This window comes from Petromyzon marinus, chromosome 2, assembly GCF_048934315.1.
Source record: "Petromyzon marinus isolate PM22_M1 ecotype Great Lakes invasive population chromosome 2, UKy_Petmar_22M1.pri1.0, whole genome shotgun sequence".
NCBI classification, from domain to species: Eukaryota; Metazoa; Chordata; class Hyperoartia; order Petromyzontiformes; family Petromyzontidae; genus Petromyzon; species Petromyzon marinus.
The window spans coordinates 2,961,016-2,987,960 of NC_133668.1; the positions used below are offsets into that span (position 1 = coordinate 2,961,016).

The following is a 26,945-nucleotide window of genomic DNA, read 5'->3' on the forward strand; positions in this document are numbered from 1 at the left end:
GCGGGAGGGCGTCCCCGTGCCCGAGTTACCACGTGACACAAACGACGATGCCCGTGTGGCCTGCGAGAGACCGGGTGGGGCAAGCGCTGTTGGCCAGCAGCTACGAAGGCCGACACCATCGTCAAGTCAAGCACATGTTGTTGTCAACCCGATTTATTTGATTCACGATGAGTTTGTTTCGGGTCAGATCGTCGTGTTGGTATAACGTCAATGATTACCTATAACCCTCCACCACCCGACAGAGCCAATCAAACGACGTTTTGACAATGCTTAGATTTGTCAAGATGTTCGCTCGCTTTTCACAACGTTCCGGTTTCGCCGATGAACCGAATGTCCCGGCGCATTTTTGCCCACGGAGGCGGCAAAACTCGATTCGATAGGCTCCGTCGGGCCGTTCGAGGGCCACAGTCAAGGCCACAAAAAAACAAACCTCGACGCTCGTGCCGGCACGTGGACCCGACCGGAACGAAACCCCCCTCCCGGCGAGCAGCGCGTCGGCCGCGCCGCTCGCGAATGCCCCACGCGCGACCCCCGGCTCGTCCGCCCGCCTGACCCGGGGGGCGCTCGCCGGTCGCAGACGCTGCTGTCGCACGGCGGCTGCGGGGATGCGCGGGCGGCCCGCGAGCGCGTGCTGGGCCGCGTGCGCGCGGCCACGTGCCGGGTGGTCGACATCGTCGCCGCCGGCGGGAACCGCGTCCCCACCGGCACCGCGGTGAGTCGCCCGGCTCCACCCGGCCCCGAGTTCCATACACGACCGCACTTTCTCCAGAAGATATTTTCGTTAAGTAGCCCGAGCGCACATGCACACGTGCATATTTCGGGACGTGGAAAACTGGGCTGGACGGCCCAGGGATGAACAGTCGCCGTTTCAGTTTTAGTCGCGAGGACGATGGGAGACGGAGCAGCGGAAGGCCCCGGGGTAGCATGCAAGCATCCTGCATCCCAGTTGGCTCGGCCGCTGATTGGAACGCTTCGCAGCGCACGTTACCACATTTAATTAACCTGTTGCTCACACACAGTCGCATTCGTGCGCCTTTTAACTCCAAAGGGGTATTTACCCATTCCCCAGCGAAAATTATTCATTATTATCATCCAAGTAGCATTTGAACGTGATGTGTGCTTTGAAACACTGTGGCATTAAGCACTGCAATCAATGCAAATCCTAACCCTTAAGGGTCCTGTCATTAGCATACTGATGGAAGGTGCTCCCAAGCTGTATCGACTAATTGGCCGTACTGCAAAGATCCGACCGTGTCCGTCCAATGCCCGCTGAGCTGCATTGGCTTCCGGTTGCTGAACGAGAACGTTATGATGCTGGATGTATTTACCAGCGAAACGTCGTACTCAAACTGTAAATATGGATTAACTCTTCAACACACCGGTGGGCTGAAGTAGTGAATTATTTGTCTTTTGTCAACGTGACACTTTTTGCTGATTGGCCGTGTCGGGTGGTGGAGGGTTACGACACATTTATAAATAAACGCGATCTAACCCAAAAACCTTTATTACGAATAATATTGGTCGCGAAAGCCTACGTGTTACAAGGTCGCGCTCATTATACACGCAAAGTGCTCGCCACAAAAGTAAACGACGATACCTTGGTGATCCCGTCAGGGGGCATGAACCATCGTCACGCGAACTCTCACGGTCATCCTCGCAGCAGCAGCAGAGGCGGCTTTTGGCAAACCGTCGGAACAAATAGACGGCCGCCGCATCGCGCGCATTCAGGCGCGCTTCTGCGGCCGTCTGGAACGCTCTTCCTTCCGATATTCGGAAGCCACTGGAGCCGTGCACTCTCGAATAATCTAGATCGACAAACTCATTTCTTTAGAACTGCTTGTTGTTCTCTTCAGTTTGTCCTTCCCCCGCACCTCCGACTGGCACGCTTGGCCACGTACTTCCACAGCTGCTGCCCGACGGCACGGCTACGTTGTGCCCCGCCGCGGCGGCGCGCCCCCCCGGCTCCCCTCCGTGGGGACCCACGCTCCAGCGGGAGGAGGAGTGGCCCGCGCCGGCATCATCGGTGGCAGCTGCCGCTTGGACGACCGGGTCGGGCCCCGGCACGTGGGCCGGCGTGCCCGGGCAGGCTGCGACAGACGGGGCCCGGAGGGATGAGGACGCTCGCGACGAAGCTCTTCCCTGGCTGTGCGGCGCCGTGGACGCGGTCAAGGTCGGCGGGCCGCTACGCGTTGGTCGCGAGTCACAGAGGAGTCACGGAGCAGAGCGTTCCCTGCTCGACACCAGCACACGTGGGGGGGGGGGGGGGCAGGGGGGGATTGCGGCTGGGCACGGCCCGTGGAAAACGTGTAAAATGATGTACGCGGACACCACGTGCGCCATCTCCTCGGCTCTTTCTAAAGCCTCCTTATAAGCGAGACCTGGGAATAACTTACCCCCTGCTCCTCCACCTTTGTGTACAGCCCTGGGATAATGAACTCAAGTGGCAAACAGAAGCTGGTCGCAAACAGGATTGAACCTTTTCACCGAGATTCGTGTCCCCTGCCACGATACCGCGCCATCAGTGCAATTACCTTCCTAGATCCAAGCTCGCGGCTCCCCCGGCACTCGCGATCGCACCTCCGGCTGCCGTTGCCACGCTCACTCTGCCTCCCTCGCCCCCGCTACCCGCGTCCGGCCGACAGACGCACGTGGAGGGCCTGCGCGAGGGCCGCCTGCAAGCGAGGCGTCTGGAGCGCGCTCGGCTGCTGCTGCTGCTGCTGGGCCCGGCGCGGGGCGGCGTCCGCGACTTCACGGAGGCGGCGTGCGTGAGCGGCGAGCACCGCGAACGGCTGCTGCGGCTGTGGGCGGAGGCGCAGGTCCGCGTCGACGCGATCGCCGGGGCCGTCGAGCAGGCGGTGAGCGCCGAGGGCTCGCCGCCGGTTTCGAGGAGACCGTCTGTTGCGGGACGAGCGGGTTCGTGTGTTTTGGGGGGTCGGGGGCCCGCCGCGTCCCAGTTCCTGGCCTAAAAAAATGGTCGTCGTCGTGAACCCCCCCCTCCTCCTCCTCCGCCGCCGCCCGACCGATCGACCGACCCGTTGTGTCGACCTCGCAGAGTCGTCGCCAGAAGTGTCGAACAAATTCCGACCGGTTGAAGCTCCCCCCGCGGCCAACGCGCGTCGCCAACGCGCGGGGACGCGTCGCTCGCATCAGCCTCATCGGGTAGCGGGCTCGGAAATGGAGCGGATCCGTTGCACTTGCAGCGAGGACGTTTATACTTTAACTTGACTTTAACGTCCGTTCGTGTTGGCGCGCCCTTTTCCGTTTCTTCCGTCAATGAGGTTGCTTTTCGCGCTGGTTTCTATTCGCTCCGTCGTTGCGCTTCGTGCGACGTCAATTCTTTTGCATTTTGGTGACCCCTAGGTTCACGTGCACAAACGGAGTCTTTCCTGCGCCCTGTAGCTTTCTCGACTCGTTAAGCAAAATAAACCGTACACTTCACCCCTGTGCTGGTCTTCCCAAGACGTCCTCCTTTTGAGGTGGCTCTCCTGGAAAATCTGTGAAAGTCTTCCCGGGGACATTGATATTCCAATGGCCGGTCGAATAGCGCGCCTTAAGCGAACACATCCCTTAGTTTATTTGAACGTAGGTGGTCAGCCTAAGCGAATATGTAACGTGCAAGAGATTGAGTGTTTTTTTTTTCAATTAAAATATTTCACCAGGGCGTCATGTTGCATAATAATCCACCACAAGTAATAATCTACCGCTCACGACGATAGAATGCACATGTAGATTTTCCCCTCGTCTGGTCTTGTGAGATAGTCATCCCACGATAATGTCCCAGTCGGTTTATGCTCTGGACAGTGAAAAATAACTTTATAGCTCACTGGATTCCTTCAGGATAAATAGATATTCTGATTCTGGCAAGCTTAGGTTGCAGTGTATGTAGGTGCGTTGAAAGCTATCTCTGGTGTGGACCAATCAGTTTCAAAGACAATGCATATATTATCAGAGTATGTTTTTTTTGCATTTTGACCACAAGTATTGTAGTTAATGCAGACATGATTCCTTGTAAAAGGTTTCAGTTTGGTGTTTTAACAACTCAACACCTGTTTTGTTGCCAAATAAAAGGGGAAAAACTTACTCTCATATTTTTGTACTGGCAAAGGAGGTCCCATGATGTAAGTGTATGAACTTATTTCGCACCGCATGTAACCAACCGTGCTAATCGGAGGTGCGGGCGAATGACAACAAACTAAACCCAACAACAAGCAGTTCGAAAGAAGTTATTATTTTTTTTAATCAATCTAGATGATTTAAAAGTGCACAGCTCCAGTGGCTTCCTCATATCGGAAGGGAGAGCGTTCCAGACGGGCGCGGAAGCGCATCCGAAAAGCGCGGCGACGACCACCGTCTTCGTCCGACGGCCCAGCCAGCGAGCCTGACTCTGACCCCGCCGTTGCAGGTTCCCCCGGAGCAATCCCAGCGCGGCCACGAGATGGAGCTGACTCTCATCGCCGCGTGCCAGACTCTGGATCAGCTCAAGAAACAGGTTTGGCCCCAGCCGTGCGTCGCCGTCACCGCCGCAGGAAAAACGCCCTCATCGCAAGGGGCACTTAATACGACGGCGGCCGTGGCGGCGGCGGCGATTGCGCACGCCATTAGGGAGCACCTTGGGACCGCTCGGTCCTAGATTGGCTCATTCCGGGATAATTATCGAGCCCGTTTATGTCAACTGAACGACGGCGATTTTGGCGACGCTCGCACGCTTGCGTTGTATTCTGAGAATGCCGTCGCAGAACGGGACGATTGATCTTTAATGAAAAGCGCACGCGGTTAATGAAAAGAGAGAAAAAAATTCCACCAGGTTGGCTTAAACTAGACGCTTGTAAATTATTTTTCTGTAATCCGTGGCATGGGTTAAACCCGTGCATTCCTTACACCCTTTTCAAGAAAATGTCATTGTCACGTAATATTCCAGCCTGGCTCCAAGTAAAACTATACTTATTATTAAGACTCACTCATTTCCGTGAGGGCAGAAGCTTGCAGACTATTGTAAAAACAGGCTTTTATATGAATAAAAACAGGCTTTTATATGAATAAAAATAGGGTTTTATATGAATAAAATAAGGAGTCTGTCACTTAGGAGTAGGGTTTGCAAGGCCAGAAATATGAACACAATGGCAGATGCACAAACATTCACGTGTCATACCTGTGTGCATGCACCACAGCCCCTCCATCAATCCACTGCTGAATGAATGCCTCCCCACGCCGTGTCGGTCGTGGGTGGGGGGGGGGATTGTTTGACCATACTTCACCATGCTAGTCAGTACGGGTCGATGAAGGAGGGTGCCCAGGACCGACTCGGCCATCGCTCGCCGCTGATGTTAGTCGTGCTCGTAGGACAGTTCGTAGCACTAGTTTCTATTGTCGGGGTGGTGTTCAGAACGTTGCTTTCCGGCCAGGCGGCTCGGCAGTAGAAGGGCGGTGAGTTCGAAATCCTGGTTGGAGGTTAAACTCGTCCCATCATTCCTCCGGGGTCGACAAAATAGATACCGCCTGGTGGGGAAGTCCAACAGCGGTTGTGCCATGGATAGACTCGCACCCGACAGGGGAACGTGTAATTTCTCCCGCCGGCTACAAGCTGGATACAGACGACACTGCCTCTATGCTGATGCAAGCGGGAATTCGCTCTCGCTTCTGAGTCTGGCGTTGACGGTACAATGACGGACAAGGAGTCGCGTGATGATTTGAAATTGTACAGTAATTCGGTGAGCGATCGCAACTAACCGAGCGTGGACATTTCTCGCTCTCTCCAGGCCGGGTCACCGCCCTCTCAGTAGCCAAATTGGAAGTTGCTTCTGGGTACAAAGGCGCAAAGCGACGTTTTGCCAGCTTTCGCAACAACGTGTAATTTCGGTCACAGGTTTCCGCTATATTTGATGAAGAGGTTTCGTCACGCTTTTCTGCGCCTCCCATGACACCACAGATAAACTGAACAATGGAGGTCAAGCTTGAATTTCCACCATTGCCTGAGCTTCTGTAACCAGGATCAATCAAACTTCATTAATTTAAAGGCACCTTTATTAAAACCTTACGTAATGTTACACCCCCCCCCCTCCCATTAAAACTTTGAAAGCATGCAATTAAAGTAGCGATTGGGTTGATCTGCAACCGCAGATTTGTGTAAACGATTCTTCAGTTGTCGTCTGTGAAAACCAGGCTGAACAGGCAATGTTTTAAGTTCTTAAAACAAAAATGCACACAGGAGGTGAGCACCGACTCTTTGGAATGTGCGTCCAAGGTCTGGGTTTGTAAAAGGGCACGGGGGTGCGAATTGTTTTTGTATGCGCGTTGAACTTCTTTCGCACCGTACGTCGCCAAGCGTGCTAATCGGAGACGCGGCAGAATGAGGTGGGCTGGTGGTGGGAGAGGGGCGGTATTGTTACTGACACGGCTGCACTCGCGTGCGTCCCTCGCCTGAACCGGCGCGCCGTGCCCCCCCGGTCTCTCCCGCCCGTGTCCGGCCTCCCCCCGCCGGCCCAGCTGCAGGTGGCGGCCGTGGCGGGTGCCATGCGTCTGCTGTCGTCGCGGCCGGGGGAGCGTGCCCTGGCCCGCCTCCCCGAGGAGGCCGCCACGGGCCACGTGGGCGGTGTGAGCGAGCTGGCCGCCAGCCTCTGCGAGCGGCAGGAGGCTCTCTCCGAGGTGCTCGCCGTCGCCATCGCACGACATCGTCACCGTCGTGCCCGCATCTTTCGGGTCACGCCTTGGATCCGCGTTCGTTCGCACGGAAACTCGCATTCACGTGTGGGCTCGCATACAAGCGAATGAAGACAAAGATTCCCCGTGGAGCCTTTAAGGGTGCTGTTAACGAGTAGCACCTATGATGGCCTGGCACGGTACACGAGGGGGTGGGTGGGTGGGTGGCCAGCATCACATTGCGCCAGGTACTCGTTCAAAGCTGAGCTTATCTCGGCTTCGAATGAGTACGCGGCCATTGCGTAATGTCTCTCTTCCACAACATGCTAGTCTCACGGGCCACGCGATCACAATCGCCATCCGTCATGGACCTGACCGACCCGGTTTCCCTCGCGGGGGTCACGGAGCACGGTCGCCAGATGCTGGTTTCGGGAGGCAAGGCCGGTGGAGACGCTGGGACGAGCCGGCGTGCGCCCGTCTGCACATCTCGGACTCCGTTGCCATCGATCTGATTATAATTCCTGGTTCGGCCACCGTCAATCCACGGCAAATTGGAATTCTTGCTGCCCGCGACCACCCCCCCTCTCCGCCTCCGACTTGCTCCGGAGCCCTCGTTCAGCGGTCGGCACTGACCAATCACGGCCGTGTTGGCGGTTGTGTTTTTTAAAATTGCCATCGTTTCGGTGAAACATCTGAAATACGATGGGGATCCATCGCTGCCGGCTCACCTGGCAGCTACTGGCTTCGCCGTGGCTTCTGTGGGCCGGGTGGCACTTCAATCGCTCCCCATTCTTCCTCATTCAAGGCACTAACTCCCCTAACTGGTGTGGAGCTGAGTGGCGATTTCGCCGGGTTCTCAAGCGTAATAGGTTCATACCCTGCCCGGCAATAAAACAGAGGTGTTAAAATGTTCAAACACCAAATAGATTACCTTTTGCTAACATTCAAGTACTGCATTAACCACGCAAACGGTACTTGTGGCGAACATGCAAACAAACATGCTCTCATGATACTTGGATTATCTTTGAAACCGATTTGCGTTATTTTTCATACTTTGTTACTTGCAAAAAAAGATCCCATGATAGATTGTGTAAGAATTAAATGAAGCACTTTCGATTCCAAAAAGCATATGTGTACATGTATGCACTCGTCATACCCTTGATTCGATGTTTACAATGGTAAAAATAGATCGTTCTTTTAAATTATAAATTCTAACACCTCATCAATTCGCGGCGATTCGTGTTTGCACGATCCACGAGGAATAATGATGGCTTATCCACCAGGTATAATGACATCTCGTCCACCGGTGACATTTAACGATGGCCCGTTCACCAGTAATGTGCGGCTTGCAGGTTTGCCGGCTGCTGCGACACGTGGCGGAGACGGAGCCGCTGGGCATCAGGTGCTCTCACCTCGACGACTGCATCCAGTCCACCGTGCAACAGGTACCACCCACGGTCAATTTCTCCTCCGTACATCGCACATTTTTCTGAGACTCCAAAAGAGGCTGTAGGTTGGCAAAGAAGTCGCCCTGGTGGACAACGCCCACCGCGGTCACCCTGGGGGACAGCGGCGACCGCGTTTGCCCTGTGGGCTATCGTTTATTTTTTTCCGTCGCTGTTCCCCCACTCCAGATTCTCTCCGCGAGCCAGGTGCTGGTGCAGAACCCCGAGAGCCGAGCGGCGCTCGAGCTCCTCGAGGTTTGCCGCCAGGCGTGGGCCGAGTGCCTGGCGGCGCTCACCGTGCTCGTGCGCGACACCGTCGACGCCTCCCACGGTGCGTGGGTGCTGCGGGCGGCGGCGGCGGGGGGGAGCGGGACGAGTGGGCGAGCGGGAGAGGAGAGTGGGAGATAGGGCAGGTGGTCTGGGGTTAGAGGGGTAGGGGATAGGGCCCAGGCTCTCGCTCCCCAACCTCCGGCACAACCGGGACAGCCGGAGCAGAACACGTCGAACGAGATAACGGCGCTGTTTTCGGTTGCGCATCGTGACCTGCGGCTTGACCCCTGACGTGGCTCTGCGGGTCCGCTGTGAACTTGGAAGCTGTGGGCATGCGTGGCGCTCGCACGTGCACACACGTGGCTGGGCTTGGTGGCACACGTAGAGATGCGTACGGGGGTTTGTTGGACCGTTTGTGTGTTTTTCTCCATGCATCCGAGTTTTCTCACGCTCGCATTTATTTTGATGTGGACCGAAGTGCAGTTCTTCAAAGACTGCTGATGGTTTTTGCGTAATGCACACAAGTGCTTTTTGTAGATGCGTTTGTATATCTAATGACAGGATTATCAGATGTCCTAGGCCTTGATGTCTCTGCAAAAGCTGCATCTAGTGTTGGATGTCAGCGTGGTAGGGTGGTACCAATCGTGCCTCACGGAAATAAGACCCTGGGTTCGATTCCTGACGAGGGCGTTTTTCTGTGTGAAGATCGTATCTTCTCCCCCTGTTCTGCATGCATTGCCTCTGGGCTATGCGGTTTCCTCCCATAGCTAAAATAAACACAGTGTCACTGGCGTCGGCAAATACCAATTCAAGAAAATAAAAATACTCGCAAATTACTCTTTCGATTCCACACAGCAACATCGCCGCCGACTCCAAACAACTTGACGGTACCCTCCTGAAATAGAGTCTCGTGACTCAGTGAGGCTTGCCCAAAGAATAATTATGATTGTTATGCAACGCTAACATAGCTGGCACCCACGACAAAAATTCCGTCGCTTGTCAAGACGCGGCAGCAATGTGCCCGCGTGGTAGTGCCACTGTTGCCGTGCTGTTGCCACAAATCAACGTTCCCCCATCGGCACGGGGTTCGTATCGTTGGGGAGACCTCCTCCCCTGCCCCCCGTATCCCTCCCCCCCCCCACCTCCATCCCCCCTCCGTGACTTTCTCAACCGGGAGCTGCTGGATGCTCTGCATGTCGTACCGCTGTGCGGAGCGCGGACGGGCGACCCCGTTGCTCTCCGCGCCCGTGTTGTTCTGCAAGGACACGACCCCCTTCTCCCTCCCTCCCTCCCACCCCCTATATTGGCAGAGCGCCCTCCAACACAACGCGCGTAATGTGGCAATAGGTAAGAGACCACGCCGCTCCCCTCTTCTGCCGCGTGGTCGAGTTTCAGCCGGGTGGCTAGGCGGGCGGGGGCGTGGGGGGTGGAGGTCGCGGCATTGAAAACAGAAGCGGTGGCCGAGCAGAGATTTTAAAAGCATTTTTGACGGTGGGAGCGAGGTTATTTTAACTCCTTGTTGGGTTTTTATTTCTTCCTCTTTTGTGTTTGTTTTCCTTCCTCCAGAGAAAGGCTCGAGCCAATCGCTCCACAGGCACGGGGTAAGACGAGTGCCGCTGCTGCTGTGTGCAGTACATGAGTGCTTTTTTGGACCTCGTGACGAGGGATCTGCAATGCGCCGCGCTCGTGTTTGTTGACAACACAGTGGCTCCATCCCCCGTCGGGTTACCTTGTACACGGGGTCAATCCACTTGTGCACGCATTGAGAGCTCCCATTCTCCGTCGTCAAACTTTTGCTTTCAAATTGCCGTTGCACGCACGCACGCACGCGCTTATTTACTGAGACATCGCAGCTGGTCGTGCGCATTGATTGGAAAATCTTTCTTCCGTTGGCAACCTTGGATGTTATTTTTCGCGACCGTGTTCGGCTTTTCCAACGGCGCTCCAACCTGCCCCCATTCATCTGTTTATTTCACAATTTATGTATCTATTGTAGTGGAGCCATCGGCGTCGTTACACGCGGTCCGCATTTCACTTGTTGGTATCAGCTGAGGTGGCATGACAGTGCGGCGGGTTCCAATTGTTCCTGTGTGTCCAACAAGAGGCACCTCATCTTCTTGGTTCTTTCGGTAAAGTCACGTAGAAGGAAAATAATAAAATAATAAAAATAAAACATAATGAAATAAAATTCTCACGACGTTTCGGCCACAACACAAGCAGCCGTATTCAGGTGAAGAAACAGAACTGTCGGGAAGACAGCGTTCCAATGAACACTGCTAAGCTTGGCAGCGACTTTTAAGCTGGGTGGGAGGAGCAGAGCACCTTGACAAAGGAGTTTACAAATCAACAGAAGAATTTAGCATTGAAGTAGCTAAGTTATTGTGATAGATTAGCAGGATGTTAAAGTCAGAAATGAGCATGTAACTGGGAAATTATATTGAACATTACACTGAAAGGTACTAAGAGATTAGCAGGATGTTAAAGTGAGAAATTAGCATGTAACTGAGAGATTAGCATCATGCTAATGTGAGGATTTAGCATGTAACTGTTCACAGAAGTGGCTATGTTAAAGTCACCATGTGGAGATATTTTTTGTGACCCCCGCAATGTAGGGTAAGGTGATGGTTTTGAATGGCTCCTCAAGAGGATCCTTCTTCATGGTTGGAGTGATGGCTTTGCGGATTGTGTAGTCGGAGTAACCATTAGCCTTAAGAGCTTGGTGTGCGTGCTTGAGTTCACTAGCAATGTGTTCCTGGTCGGAGATGCATTTGGCTCTATGATGTAGAGTCTTGATGAGGGAATTCTTCTGGGATGGATGGTAGTGGGAATCCGGTTTTAGGTAAGCATCCGTATGGGTAGCTTTTCGGTAGACAGAGTGGCTCATTGAACCTTCAGGTCTCCTTTTAATTAGGACATCCAAAAAGGGTAGCTTGCCATCTTTTTCGACTTCCATGGTGAATCTGATGGCTGGGTGTATGGAATTGATGTGGTCGAGGAATTGGTCTAGAGCCGGCCGGCATGTGGCCAGATGACAAAAGTGTCATCCACGTACCTCTTCCATAAGGTCGGGCGTAGAGTGGCAGTCTGGATGGCGTCAGTCTCAAATTTCTCCATGAAAACATTGGCTTCAACCGGAGATAGGGGGGAGCCCATTGGAATCCTGAATAAACACAAGATACAGGTCCGATTCAACACAGTACATAAAATCCGTGATCTGGTCCCGTCTGTAAAAGATGTGGTTCCAGACATACAGTACCCGGGCGTCTACAAACTAAGTTGCCTCTATGATCGCAGTTACATTGGAGAAACCAAACGACATATCTCGGACCGCATCAGTGAACATAAAGCAGACCTGAAACACGGTAGGACGAACACCTCAGCCGTGGCAGATCCCTATTATAATTCAGTAGGCTCACATGAGAGATTCGTTCATGAGGCCATCCACATATACAAACACAGAGACAATTTCAACCGAGAAGATGAATTATGGCTTAGTAATCACTGGAAGGACGTGATCAACAATTTCCGTTCTTGATTGATTGTGTTTTACGGTGACTTTCAGACTGCAGTCCATTCGCTGGCATTGCCTCTTAATACCTTTCACGCGACGGCCAATGATATGGTTTATAGCATGTTGTATAATAATAAAATAGTATAATAGTGTAATGTTTAATATAATTTATAAGGCAATATATAGTATCGTAATTGTATAGTGAATATACAGCAGTGTGGTATACAGTAGGGTTGGTAGAATAATACATAGTGTAATATTACAAGTCTAATATTATTGTATTCTAAAGTATAGGGTAGTGTATAGTAACGCATTGTATAATTCAATGGTGGGTTTATCTATGGCAGTGTATAGTACGGTGTATAGTCGTGCAATGTAGAAAAAAGTTTAGTTGGAGGCATATCAATATAATGCATGTTAGAGCTTATATTGGGCTGTGTATACGATATTATACAGTGTAGTTCAGATTGGAAGGTATAATATTGTAATGTATAGTAGTCTAGTTCATAACATAGTTGTAACGCAACACAGGACAGAGTAGTGCACCGTGGTTGTTTCTCTCTCTCCCCCCTCCTCCGTTCCGAGCATAGATGGACTCGTCCATCTGAACAAAGCTCGCCGCTTTCTGTGGTGCTAACGTTGAAAAGAAACCGCTACTTTTTTCGACATAGAATTGTAATTTATAGTGACTTATTGCTAGTAGCTCAATTGATTGGATAGTATATTGAGTTTATTGATAATATTGATGTAGTTTATATTTTAGTTTTTTTTATCAGTTTACTATATGGTATTCATTATATAGTGTAGTGTATACCCAGTTACTTAATGTTAATAGCTCAACTTATTGGAGAATATATTGAGTACATTGATTATATTGATGTAGTTTATATTTAGTTCTTTCACATCGGTGTATTGTATGATAGGTGGATAGTTGCAATTCTTTAGCGTTAATATACTAAATGCCTCTGTTGATATGTAAACTCTGACTTTAACATAGCTACTTCCGTGGCTAAATCCTCACATTAACATCATGCTAATCTCCCAGTTATATGCTCATTTCTCACTTTAACATTCTGCTAATCTCTTAGTACCTTTCAGTGTAATGTTCAATATAATTTCCCAGTTACATGATAATTTCTGACTTTAACATCCTGCTAATCTATCACATCAACTTAGCTACTTCAATGCTAAATTCTTCTGTTGATATGTAAACTCCTTTGTCAAGGCGCTTTGCTCCTCCCACCCAGCTTAAAAGTCGCTGCCAAGCTTAGCAGTGTTCACTGGAACGCTGTCTTCCCGACAGTTCTGTTTCTTCACTTGAAGACGGCTGCTTATGTTGTGGCCGAAACGTCGTGAGAATTTTATTATGTTTTATTTTCATTATTTTATTATTTCCCTTCTACGTGACTTCACCGAAAGAACCAAGAAGATGAATCCATGCAGTCACGAAAGCTTTAAATCAAAATTTAACAGGCACCTCTTGAAATGGGCAAGTTAGGAAATAATTCACTCTCATTGGCCGTATAAATACACCGGTACCGCACAGACAAGGTTTTGCTCCCTTAATTGGTCGCGATTTCTGCCGTGGTCCATGGCCTAATGGGACAAAGAAGGCGTTCGGAATCCCCGTAGAACCGGTGCACCACCTCGTGTTGTTGTTTAAAGGGCCCGCGTGGTGCGATGTCACTGGCATGGCAGAACTACTTCTGAGATTGCTTCAGGTGACCTCTGCCCTCTGCACTTATCTACATTCCCCGCTTTTACAGATGTCTGTCGCACGTCAGTTAAGCAACACTGTACACTCTCCGAGCACCCGAATGCATCAAACTAAGTGGAACAACCGCATTCGATGTCATGGCTTTTCTTCATACACTCGTTGGTGACGTGGCTGAGAAGCATCAACTCGTCACACCAGAGGGGACGCGGTTCAACCCAGCGGTATCAGCTCAGCCCTCTCACTCCCGAGCCACTCAAGTCGCCTAAATTTGTCTTAAAAACGAAATCCGTTACGTGATTATTTTTTGTTACGGTTGCGAACCCTCCCAGCGGTTTCCCTACGGAGTGCGTCCATCTCGTTGGTGTTGCACTCGGGCGGCGTGTCACGTGGGGCCGGCGCGATTAGTGACACCGCGTGCGGAGTGACACCGCGTGCGGAGTGACACCGCGTGCGGAGTGACACCGCGTGCGGAGTGACACCGCGTGCGGAGTGGCACCGCGTGCGGAGTGGCACCGCGTGCGGAGTGGCACCGCGTGCGGAGTGGCACCGCGTGCGGAGTGACACCGCGTGCGGAGTGACACCGCGTGCGGAGTGACACCGCGTGCGGAGTGACACCGCGTGCGGAGTGACACCTGCGTGCGGAGTGACACCGTGTCACTCTGCACGGCGACGAGTGCCGCATCTGCGCTGGATTCGGGCCTCCTGCCTCCAGTGTTTTCCACGATTATTCAAATCATCGGCGGCGGAGGCGTAACCCGGGGCAGCCTCGTGGATACGCTGCTGGCAATGAGATCTGTTGCTTGTGCGTCCAAATTCTTAAACGGGGGTCACTCGCGAGATAAGCCACGCACGTTATCTATGAATGTTATGTTTAGAGATAGGGTTAACCCTGTGTTTAACCCATACCTAGGATTAACCCAAACTCCATCTCTATGGTGAACCCCAACCATAATCCTTTGGTTTCTCCGAATGTTAACCACAATCTTTAGAGTTAATTAAACACCTCGCCATGGGGCTCACCATTTTAAAATAATTAACCCTTACCATACTCCTCAGGTTGACTATATTACTAAATCGATTATTTACCCTGACCCCCAACTCTAGGAGCTTTTCATACTTCTAACCCGAGCGTCAAATCCTACGTTTTTAAAATATCATCGCTAACACTGGGATCACAAATAAGAGCCCTGTCGCTTGTATTACAAACAGCGAGTGATAGCGTTGAGCTCAAACGAGCCAATGTGTTTCCCATTCGTAGATGGATCTGCAGTGGCTCAGCTCGAGAGGCGTGGGGGGGGGGGGGTTCAGATTCACCGTTCGGATGCCAAATCGCCAGGTTTCGTCCCAGAGAATCGGCCTTGCCTTCGTTTTACGATTTGCTTAATTCGTCCAGAACGCTCTGGCAAAGTAAACCAATTCCAGTGACGTCCAAACGAGGCTCCGCTGCGGGGGGGGGGGGGGGTCTGCACGAACCGTCGCTTCACAAATGCATGTGATTCGTGACGCAACATCGTTTCGATGAATTCGAGTAAACATATTCTTAGTTTTTTCGGTAAAGTCACGTTGAAGAGAAACAACAAAATAACAAAATATATATAAAACAATAAAAAATTCTTACGACGTTTCGACCATAACTCAAACGGTCATCATCAGGTGTGATGATGATCATCAGGTGTGATGATGACCGTTTGAGTTATGGTCGAAACGTCGTGAGAATTTTTTATTGTTTTATATATATTTTGTTATTTTGTTGTTTCTCTTCAACGTGACTTTACCGAAAAAACTAAGAATATGAATTACTGCAGTCACGAAAGCTTTAAATCAAAATCGAGTAAACATGTTTTGTGCTGCTTTGTCGGTGGCGTCGTCGGAGCCGCGGAAATGATTGTAAAGCCTCTTCATCACATACAGCGGAAACCTGCGACCCATTTTACATGTTGTCATGAAAAACACGTAACAAAAATTGCTTTCTGCCAATGTGACTTTGAGCAGCTTCCAATTTGGGTACTTGGGTAGCGGGACGCCAAAATGCAAATCCAGTTCTACCGCAGGCTCCTGCTATTATATTAAAGCTGAGAATTCACTGAGGCTCGTTTACAAGACATATAAGTGCACGGTTCTATTTTTGGTTCTTTCGGTGAAGTCACATAGATATAAAATTTAAATTAAATTAAAATTAAAAAAGAAATTAAAATTTAAAATAATAGCCATAAACACCCCACGACGTTTCGATCGCAACAGTCACGAAAGTTTCAAGTCAAAATTTGCACGGTTCTAATTTATCCTTTGGTGCACAAAGAGCGTCTCTTGCCCAGGAGTTCAGAATTGGGTGGAGGTGCTGCTGCTGCTGCTGACAGATGACGGCGATGGTGGTGGCTTGTTGGGCTTACACGTGCGCAGGACGAGGCAGAGGTGGCTCGCCTGGCCGGCGGCGTGCGGGAGCGCACGAGCGAGCTGGAGGCCGAGGTGGAGCGCTGGCCCGGCGGCGGGGGTGGCGAGGAGGAGGAGGAGGACGCGGCCGTGCTCCTCTGTGTGCAGAACGTGTGCAACGCTGCTTATGCCGCGTGCCTCCTCGCCAAGTGAGCCACGGTAGCGGCCACCAATTCGGTGGCCACCGGTGGCCACCGCCGCCGCAGAGTGCCGTGTTATTATGGTCACTGTTTTTTGTTTAATATCATTATTGTTGTTGTCAATCTTAAGACTTGTTTTGACCCAGGAAAGGTTCTCGCCGAGTCTCAAGACCCTTATTCAGGAGGGCCCTGCCAAGTTTTTTGGGTGGCAATGTCTATGCACTTTCCAATCGAGCGATTTGCCGAGTAAATGACCAACATTTTTGCAAATCTGGAGCCTGACGCCGACACGCAATGGCCCTCCTCTGCTTTGAGCGATGCCACGGGATCTTTAATGGTCAACACACGCCGCAGTGTTAACCATGGCGGCCTGCCGGATTTCAACCACGGACCCCTGCAGCAACAAGCGGCGAACGCGCTACCACTGAGTAACAACACCAAGGATGATGATAAGAATGTTATCCAGGAAAACCTCACGATTTGTTTTCTTTTTGTAATAGTGTGTGTTTAGAGTACGAGTCAGATAATGCTCGTACAATTCTGCAAAAGCGATTCAGCATTCTTGCAGCTCTCCTGCCATTTCCTGGCCACATCGGAGCATTGCAGAGTGGTGGGGAGAGCCTCAGTTACGCGACCATCCTTGCCTTACCCACGAACCTCCAGAGAGCCGGCTTAGAACACGCGTGTGACGGCTTAGAACACGCGTGTGACGAAATACAGGGTTTCATATTCTTGGTTCTTTCGGTAAAGTCACGTAGAAGGGAAACAATAAAATAATGAAAATATAAAACATTATTTTATTGTTTCCCTTCTACGTGATTTTACCAAAATAACCAAGAATATGAATCCCTGCAGTCACGAACGCTTTAAATAAAAAAAAGAAATACGGGGTGTATAAAAAAAGTTTGACACAATTTCAAAGCAGCATATTTCACGACGACAACATGTTACAATTACACAAATAAGTCACAAACGGTTTAATGAGTTATCAAGTTTTACTAACCATTTTATAAATCAGTTTAACACGTAGGCTTTCGCGACCAATATTATTCATAATAAAGGTTTTGGGTTAGATCGCGTTATTTATAAATGTGTCATAGCCCTCCACCACCCGACACGGCCAATCAGCAAAAAAAGGTGTCACGTTGACAAAAAAAATAGTTCACTACCTTAGCCCACCGGTGTGTTGAAGAGTGAATCCACAACATTTACAGTTTGAGTACGACGTTTCGCTGGTAATTACATCCAGCATCATCGGGCAATTCGCCAGAATGGTAAAGCCCTCGCTTGCTCCCGGTCTTAAATAGAGCAGCAGGGTGACGTCATCATTTAACTCATTTCAGGTGCAGTGATTTGAGGCGGAGGGGGGGTATTGTAATTATATAATCGATTGGTAATCAGTCAATGATTATGATTAGTAATGAGTTGTAGATTAGTAATTCGTTGTAATGTGTGTTATTGTGATTATATGCTACGTTAGTAATCCGTTAATTACACATAGAGGATTTTATAAATCCTCTTTGTGCCCTCCACCTGCTGTATGGACAACATCGAGACGATAGTTGAATCCGTCCCACACGCCTCTCAAAGTGAAGTCTTCTTACACTGAAGTCACCGCTGCCATGATTCTGTTTTTGAGGTCATCCAGATTAGTCGCTAATGGTGGCACAAAAACACCACGGGTCTTTGACGTATCCCCACGAGAAAAAGTCGCAGGGTGTGGTGATGTCTGGGGATCTTGGGGGCCAAGAGTGTAGCGCCAAGTCTTAGGGTCCCGTGCGACCAATCCAACGTTGAGGCAGTGTTGTCTTGCGAATGACTGAGGCTAGGGGCTGTTTGTGCGCTGGGAGAGGCATCTCGCGGTAATCATTTGAAACTCTATGCCGCGCCCTTTCAAGTGGTAAGAGTTTCATTCGTGGGCGGTTCGTGTTTACAGAGATATAGCGATTTCAAATCGGGTCCATCACTTTAAACACCCTGTACTACAGCCGTGAACCAGTCGCGTGCCGTTACAGCCGACGCGAGCCACGGGGGTCCATCGACCGCGGGCGGCACAGTTCTCCGCGGGCAACCCAATCGGGGATGGGTATTCCAATTCTCTCAGATGCGCTTCTGCGGCCGTCTGGAACGCTCTTCCTTCCGATATTACGAAGCCACTGGAGCTGTGCGCTTTTAAATCCGGATTGGAAACTCATTTAATTAGAACCGTTTTTTTTGTGTGGTTCGTTTGTTGTCCTTCCCCCGCACGTCCGATTTGCACGGTTGGCTACGTACGGTGCATGCATGCATTTCTATATCTACATCGATCCCCAGAGAGGGACCATGGGCTGAGTCGACCCACGGCTTAAGGAAATTGTAATTCTAAACCTCGTGCCTGTGCTTTTTGAGTCCTCAAACCACCCGAAACGAACGCCCCTAGGCTACGTGTAAGCGACGTAATTTGTCTTTCGAAGGGCAAGTGGTTCTATCACGCAGGCGTGATGTGATTGCCAGGCCCTCCCCGCACTTTCAGGGCAAGCTGTTGTTGATCGTACACCAGAAACAAATGCACAGCGAGTGCTCCCAGGTGGCGATTAATCATCTTGTTAAAGAGAAAGAGGCGGCGCTGTTCACCTGTTGCGCCCCCTCCCCCCCCCCCCCTTTGGTTCGTGGCGTACACGTTAACCGTGTGGACCTCACGTGGCCGGGGCGGCTCAGTTTGTCCCCGAGTTGCCCACCCGCTTGAGATAACCCCCGCGCCGTGTGCCCACGTAATGCGCGGTTGCATAACCGTCTGGGTAATTGCGCGGTGAATACGCTCCGTTTATGGAACGCACGATGCAAGGCAACCGCTGACCCACGAGCAACTCTGCACTGACCTGCATGGCAAAGACTCGGTCGTTGATTAAAAAAAAAAAACTGAAAATAGGGGAGGGGGGGGGAGAGAAGTACATTTAGAACAGGGAAGGTACCACGCCGTACAGTGCGGTGTTTGTGAATGTTCGATCAAAATCTATAACAATTCATGAGAAAAGCAAAGTCGTAAGAACAAAAGAGTACGGGCCGGAAAAGCAGAAGTTTAAACAATAAGCGCACAGAAACGTGCACACAAACCACACACAGCCTCTGTGCATTATGTCATACAAATCATCATCATCATCAGCAGCAGCAGCTCTATGAAGAAATGCATTGTGGTCTTCACAGTCATCATCACCGGTTTCATCCGCATTCAGAGTCATCATCTTTCTCAGTCAGCATTGGTGACTAAAACCGTGCTGATGAGTCCTCATAGGGACTAAACCAGTCCACAGTTGTCTGTCACTGTGTAACTGCCGCTTCGAGTCTTGTAACTTTTGTACATTTTACAACAGGGTCGCCAGATCTCCGAGGGCTTGACGTCTCTCTACAAAGCTGCACCTTGTCGTGCGCGGTACGGTGGCGCAGTGCGAGCACGCCGCGTGCCCCTTGGCTACAGGCGCCTGGGTTTGATTCCCGACTCGGATGCCTTTGTGCGTGTGGAATTTGTATGTTCTCCCCCTGTTCTGCATGGGTTTCCTCCCGATTCTCTGGTTTCCTCACGTAGCTTAATAATCAATCCGATGTAACTGTCCTTTGCTAAACACTCCCAAATGCTGAATGGTTACCTGCACATTTCTCAATTGGGATTACACACAGAGAAACCTCGCGCCTCCCCCCTGCCACCCTGCTGTGACAATGTTGGCTTCACCCGTCTGACAAATAGTCTTGAGACTCGGCGAGGCTTTCCTGGGCAAACAAGCAGAATAATAACAACAATACGACTAAGAATGTCCGGTATAATGTTCTCTCAACTAGGGTCCAGTCCGTAACTTACAAAGCGACGGATGACGTTGACTTTGACGGCTGTCTATGATGTATCTCACTCGTCAAACGCCTGCCCCGATCTGTGTATCGCCTACAGAGGAGGCGGAGGAGGAGGAGGCCTGCACAAATGCACGCCCGACCTTCTCAAGAAGGCCGCGGTAAGGGGGTGAACACGGAACGACCGCCGCACACCGTGAATATTCATCGGGGACGGCGATGGCGCAACGCGGGGCAATGAATGCGCGTCAACAGAACGCACGCACGCATCATTAGGAGATCAAAAGAGGGGGTATGCAAATGTTCGGGGAGAGAGAGAGAGAGAACACCGGACAGGCCTGAATTGTGGGGTGATCGCAAACTCTTGAATATGCATCGCCGGGAAATGTTTTCGAGGTGCGCTGCGTTGATATTTGCGCGCGCGTTTGTCTCAATTTTTCCACTCTGTTTCCGATAAACTGAAACTTAAGCTTTATTTTTTTTTAGATATACCACCACCAGGTCAGGTATCACTGAGCTCTGCAGCCCTTTTTTTTCAGAAGCGACCTGGCCACAAATGATAGGCCGACGAATTGGCTTATAATGTGGAAATGTATAGCAGCCAAATACTCTTAAGCGCATGTTTATAGATGTGGAGGAAAGAAAACCGGAGGACCTGGAAAAAAAATCCACGTGACCACGGGGAGAACATGCAAACTCCAAATATACAGCAGCAGGCGTCAGGGTTAGGATCGAACCCACGACCTCCTGCATACCAGGCGAGGTCGTTAACATCTCCTAGCCACCGTGATGATGATGATGAGAGAGACAGACACACTCCAAATATACAGCAGCAGGCGTCAGGGTCGGGATCGAACCCACGACTTCCTGCATACGAGGCGAGGTCGTTAACATCTCCTAGCCACCGTGATGATTATGATGATGAGAGAGACAAACTACAAATATATAGCAGCAGGCGTCAGGGTCGGGATCGAACCCACGACCTCCTGCATACCAGGCGAGGTCGTTAACATTTCTCCACCGCGTCTACGCTGTCAATACTACCCGATGTCTCACCGTGACCACTGCTACCACAACCGTGCTTGTCCATTCACATCGCGGAGCAACTCAACGTTGCCCAGAGCGATAAGCCCATTGTTCTCCAGCGGTTAACTTTGGGCACTGCCACAGTGGCTATTTCAAACGATGAACTCGTTTTTAATCCAGGATAATTTCTCGCTGCCATTGCGCATTCGCGCTCGCATTATTACAGCGGCAATGCTATCCCAAAGAAAGCCGCGATGTTGCACAGACACAGACACAGTCTGCAGTAGTTTCAGTCTCGGGGGTGGGGGAGGGGGGGGCACATCTTGCTTCGTGTAATCCCAATCGAGTAATTTTCCAAATTTTGAAGAAAAAAAATTGGACTATGACGTCAGCACACAGTGGCCTACCGTTTTCGAATGATGTCACGGGGCTCCTCTTTAACGTGTTGCACTTCTTTCGCACCGTACGTAGCCAACAGTGCTAATCGGAGGTGCGGGGGGAAGGACAACAGACGAACACACGCAAATCTGAAATGAGTTTTAAATCCAAATGATTTAAAAGTGCATAGCACCGGTGCCTTCCAATATCGGAAAGAAGAGCGTTCCAGACGGCCGCAGAAGCGCATCTGAAAGCGCGCGATGCGGTGACCGCTGCCTTTGCTCGATGGCCAGCCAGAATCTGGTTTATGCCCCTCGACGAGCTCAGCCAAGGTATTGTGATTCATCTGTTATAACCAGGGCGGTACTGCCACATTCGAACCCGCGAGCCTCCGCAACAACGCCATCGAACGTGCTCCAAGCCCGCTCACCCCGTTTCCCTCCGCGGGTCTCTCTGCCTTCCTGGTCGCGCCCCTAATTTGGGGGGTTCAGTCTCTGCCTTGACAAGGGAGCCGTGGGATGCTGCTCGTGGCTGTGAACCCGCGCGTTCCGCCTCGAGCGTGTGCAGTGTAGTGGGGGGCGGTTGTGCGGCGGTTAGCGAGCTGCGTTACCAGCCTCGGCCGCCGGGGTTCGATTCCCGCTCACGGTCCACATCAGTGACGATAATGTTGAATCGAATTTTGATTTAAAGCTTTCGTGACTGCAGTAATTCATATTCTTAGCTCTTTCGGTAAAGTCACGTTGAAGGGAAATAATAAAATATGTATAAAACAATAAAATTCTCACGACGTTTCGACCATAACACAAACGGTCATCATCAGGTGTGAAAACTAACGGCAAGCAATCGCTGCCCGTGGTGCTAACGTTTAAAAATAAAATAAATGCAAACCGCCACTTCTTTCAAATGTTTCTTGCCGTTGGTTTTCACACCTGATGATGACCGTTTGTGTTATGGTCGAAACGTCGTGAGAATTGTATTGTTTTATATATATTTTATTGTTTCCCTTCAACGTGACTTTACCGAAAGAGCTAAGAATATGAATATTGAATCGGTTCTGGGCCTCCCCTAGGTGGACTCGGCCTCAAGCGATCAGCTGATGCGGGTGTGTGAACATCGCCACTGGGGAGACAAAGGCGTCCGGGCGTGGTGTTTGCCAGCCCACCCTCTCGTGTGCCGTGCCGGCCTTCATCAGTGCTGCTCGCTTACAGCACCTGCCCCAGTCGCCTGGTTAAGGCTACATGCGGGATCTTTGGCTCCGAAGCACGTTGCGTGCATTAGCATGAAAGAGAGAGCGAGAGAGAGAGCTGTGCGTGGAGATGTCAGCGGTTTTTGTTCCCCGAGGGTCTATGTTGAGGTGTAAAAAAAAAACAGACACTCGTGGGCAGATCCAGTGGCAACGCACAATTGGGGGAGTCGTTTAGCGCTTCGCGAACGGGTGCTGACAAAAGGCGCAGCCCTGCAATTGCTTGCTCACGCCACTGCTGACGGAAAGGGGCCTCCGCTTCGAAGGAGCTCTAGAGGGGCTGTGTTTTTGTTCTAGCAGGTGTGTGTGTTTGGTAGAGGTGGGTATACCCACACGTCATCACATCACCACACGCAAAACCTGCGCATCGACTATGGCGGTGAACCCATTTATACCGGAGGCGATTTGAGAAACGTGCCCCCCACCGTTGTGTCGATTGCCACGCTTGAAGGTGGAGTCGAACTGGACGACCAACCCCTCGGTTTCTCGAGTCGCCCCAGTGTGCAGGAGCGAGATGGATTGTGGCATCGCAGGACCGTGATGGGTAGTGAAGGCGTGCGAAGACCTTCATCCAGCATTGCGAAGGCTCTATAAGTCATCTATTTTAAAGAAAACAAACCTGTCGTGATCTTTTTTTTTACGTATATACAAGTTCTAAAAAACATGCATCTTGCTTTACATTGTTCAGAAGCAACGGATGTAATAATGAAACATCCCTTTCATTGCTCATGCCTCCACAGGTACTTGCAGATGAGTGCGTGAAGTTGTCATCCTTGTTGGAAAACATTGTGAGTAAGGTATGAAATCGTGGGCTTTGCTGTTTTGCAAGACGTGGTTTGGTTTACTCCGCACAGATTCGTGAAGCGTTTAAAAGCTCCGATTCGCACGGTTGGCTAACGTGCGGCGCGAAAGAAGTTCAACATAATACTCCATAGGTCCAAGACAGTTCAACAGCGGAGCGTGCAATGTATCCTTATTAAAATCAGCTGATCCATGCTCTACCACTTACCACAATAGAACTCTCACCTCATTATTATTATTACACGTGTCTACCCAGGACAGGCTCTTGCTGCTCAACTCCTTTCAACAGGGTCCTGCTAAGTTCCCACAATTAAGTAATTTTACAAGTCGCTTTTGGACCACGACGCTGGCAAATTTCGATCACGTATAAAATTTTCTCTTAAGAGTATTAACCAGGGCGGCCTGCCGGAATGCGACCGCGAGCCTCTGCAGCAACCGCCTACCATGCTCCCGCTGGGCCATGCACCGCCTCCTTTAAATCAGCACGCCCTGGTAACAGTGCCGGATTATCCTCGTAGCAAAAGTAGCTACTACTAATGTAGCTACGTGCCCCGCACTTTCAAGGGCCCCGCGCTAAATGCTTTCAAGCTATCAATTCCGGTTAAGTGATTCTGCACTTGCTCTATTACCATAGTACTATACCGCCTTCATCTTTTATGATCGACTGGGTGTTTAAGGTTAGCGATTTGTCGTATTATCTGGCTGTATAGCAAATGGAAAAATACAAATACTTTACTACGCGAGTTAAAAAAATGTGTTTTAATATTTATTATGGTAATTTAGGGACCCTTTATAAATTATGCTACAGGCCCCGCACTAACAACAACCTTCGTTACGTGATATATTATTCTCAACGGCTGTTGCTGAACCCCTCGGATACAACGTATGATGCGTTTCGGCATTTTCACATCAATATATTTTTTCTTCATAATTTGAAAGTGAAGTTTCTTTTTTCCTCTCATTCATTCGTACCTGATGATGGTTGCTTGTGTTGCAATCGAAACGTCGTATTCTATTATTATTTAACTTCTTTTCTTTCTCCGCGACTTTACCGAAAGAACCAAAAGTGTAAATCCCTGCATGTCACCAAAGCTTCGAATCCACTTTGAAGTTTTCAACTCACGGGATGTTTCGTGAACGATTTGGACAAAAACCCGCGAACGAAGGACGCTGCGCATCTTAAATATTGACGAATGACCCATCGATCACCGCCGCGTGGGTGTTGGGGCGTGTTGTCCGAGTCGTGCTTTTACCGCTCGCACGATGTCCGCAGCAGATGTTCCCACTTTGCCCTACGGCGTGACCGCGAGCTTCTTACAGCCCAGTCGCTGACGGAGCTGGCCGGGGCCGGCGCGGAGCGAAACGTCGGGACAATCGCGGCGAGCGTGTCTGCACGCGACTGTGCGAGCCGAACACACGAGAGGCAAAGATCCCCCGTATAGCCTCAGCAGACTGTTGGGGCAAGTGCTGTTAGCGAGCACCTGATGAAGGCCAGAACGGCACAACGAGGGTGTGGGTAGGTGGCCAGCACCACGCCCGGCCGCCTTTGTCTCCCCAGCGGCATTACGCACCGCACCAGGTACTCATTTGAGGCTGAGTCGACCTAGGGGAGGCCCATGACCGGTTCAGATAATCGTCGCTGCGTGTCGGCCGTGAGCGGGAATCGAACCCGGGTCGCCGGGTTCGTAGCGCTAACTGCTACACTACCGCTCCCCATACGCACCACACACACGCCACGCACACACCACACACACACCACAACACATCACACACCACACACACACCACAAACACATCACACACCACACACACACCACAAACACACCATATACACCACACACCACATACACCCCACGCACACACCACACACACATCACACACCACACACACACCACAAACACACCATATACACCACACACTCACCACATACACTCCACACACACCACACACATATCACACACCACACACACACCACAAACACACCATATACACCACACACTCACCACACACTCACCACACACTCACCACACACTCACCACACACACCCCACACACACCCCACACACACCCCACACACACCCCACACACACCCCACACACACCCCACACACACCCCACACACACCCCACACACACCACAAACACACCACACACACCCCACACACACCCCACACACACCCCACACACACCCCACACACACCCCACACACACCCCACACACACCCCACACACACCCCACACACACCCCACACACACCCCACACACACCCCACACACACCCCACACACACCCCACACACACCCCACACACACCCCACACACACCCCACACACACCCCACACACACCCCACACACACCCCACACACACCCCACACACACCCCACACACACCCCACACACACCCCACACACACCCCACACACACCCCACATACACCCCACATACACCCCACATACACCCCACATACACCCCACATACACCCCACATACACCCCACATACACCCCACATACACCCCACATACACCCCACATACACCCCACATACACCCCACATACACCCCACATACACCCCACATACACCCCACATACACCCCACATACACCCCACATACACCCCACATACACCCCACATACACCCCACATACACCCCACATACACCCCACATACACCCCACATACACCCCACATACACCCCACATACACCCCACATACACCCCACATACACCCCACATACACCCCACATACACCCCACATACACCCCACATACACCCCACATACACCCCACATACACCCCACATACACCCCACATACACCCCACATACACCCCACATACACCCCACATACACCCCACATACACCCCACATACACCCCACACACACCCCACACACACCCCACACACACCCCACACACACCCCACACACACCCCACACACACCCCACACACACCCCACACACACCCCACACACACACCACACACACACCACACACACCACATATACACCACACACACACCACAAACACACCATATACACCACATACACCCCACACACACCCCACACACACACCACACACTCACCACACACTCACCACACACTCACCACACACTCACCACACACTCACCACACACTCACCACACACTCACCACACACTCACCACACACTCACCACACACTCACCACACACTCACCACACACTCACCACACACACACCACATACACCACACACCACATACACCCCCACAAACACACACGGACAGCACGGACGGACCGAACGAAACAAACCACACACACACCACAAACACACCACACACTCACCCATATACACCACACACCATATACACCACACACACACCACAAACACACCATATACACCCCACACACACACCACACACACACCACACACACACCACACACACACCACACACTCACCACACACTCACAACACACACACCATATACACCACACACCATATACACCACACACACACCACAAACACACCATATACACCCCACACACACCCCACACACACCCCACACACAGACAC

At 51.1% G+C, this 26,945-nt stretch overlaps 1 protein-coding gene across 1 annotated transcript in view; it reads left to right on the forward strand.

Annotated features, from left to right (window-relative positions):
• The first annotated feature begins 328 nt into the window (after positions 1-328).
• Positions 329-26,945, forward strand: part of LOC116949484 (alpha-catulin-like) — a 28,445-nt gene continuing 1,828 nt past the window's right edge. The window contains exons 1-11 of the mRNA XM_076069195.1: positions 329-712; positions 1,907-2,170; positions 2,643-2,855; positions 4,403-4,489; positions 6,484-6,642; positions 7,989-8,081; positions 8,271-8,412; positions 9,918-9,952; positions 15,980-16,158; positions 20,069-20,129; positions 23,356-23,412. Coding sequence (XP_075925310.1) covers positions 4,436-4,489; positions 6,484-6,642; positions 7,989-8,081; positions 8,271-8,412; positions 9,918-9,952; positions 15,980-16,158; positions 20,069-20,129; positions 23,356-23,412 — 780 coding nt within the window. The 5' untranslated portion in view covers positions 329-712; positions 1,907-2,170; positions 2,643-2,855; positions 4,403-4,435. The remainder of the gene's footprint in view (positions 713-1,906; positions 2,171-2,642; positions 2,856-4,402; positions 4,490-6,483; positions 6,643-7,988; positions 8,082-8,270; positions 8,413-9,917; positions 9,953-15,979; positions 16,159-20,068; positions 20,130-23,355; positions 23,413-26,945) is intronic.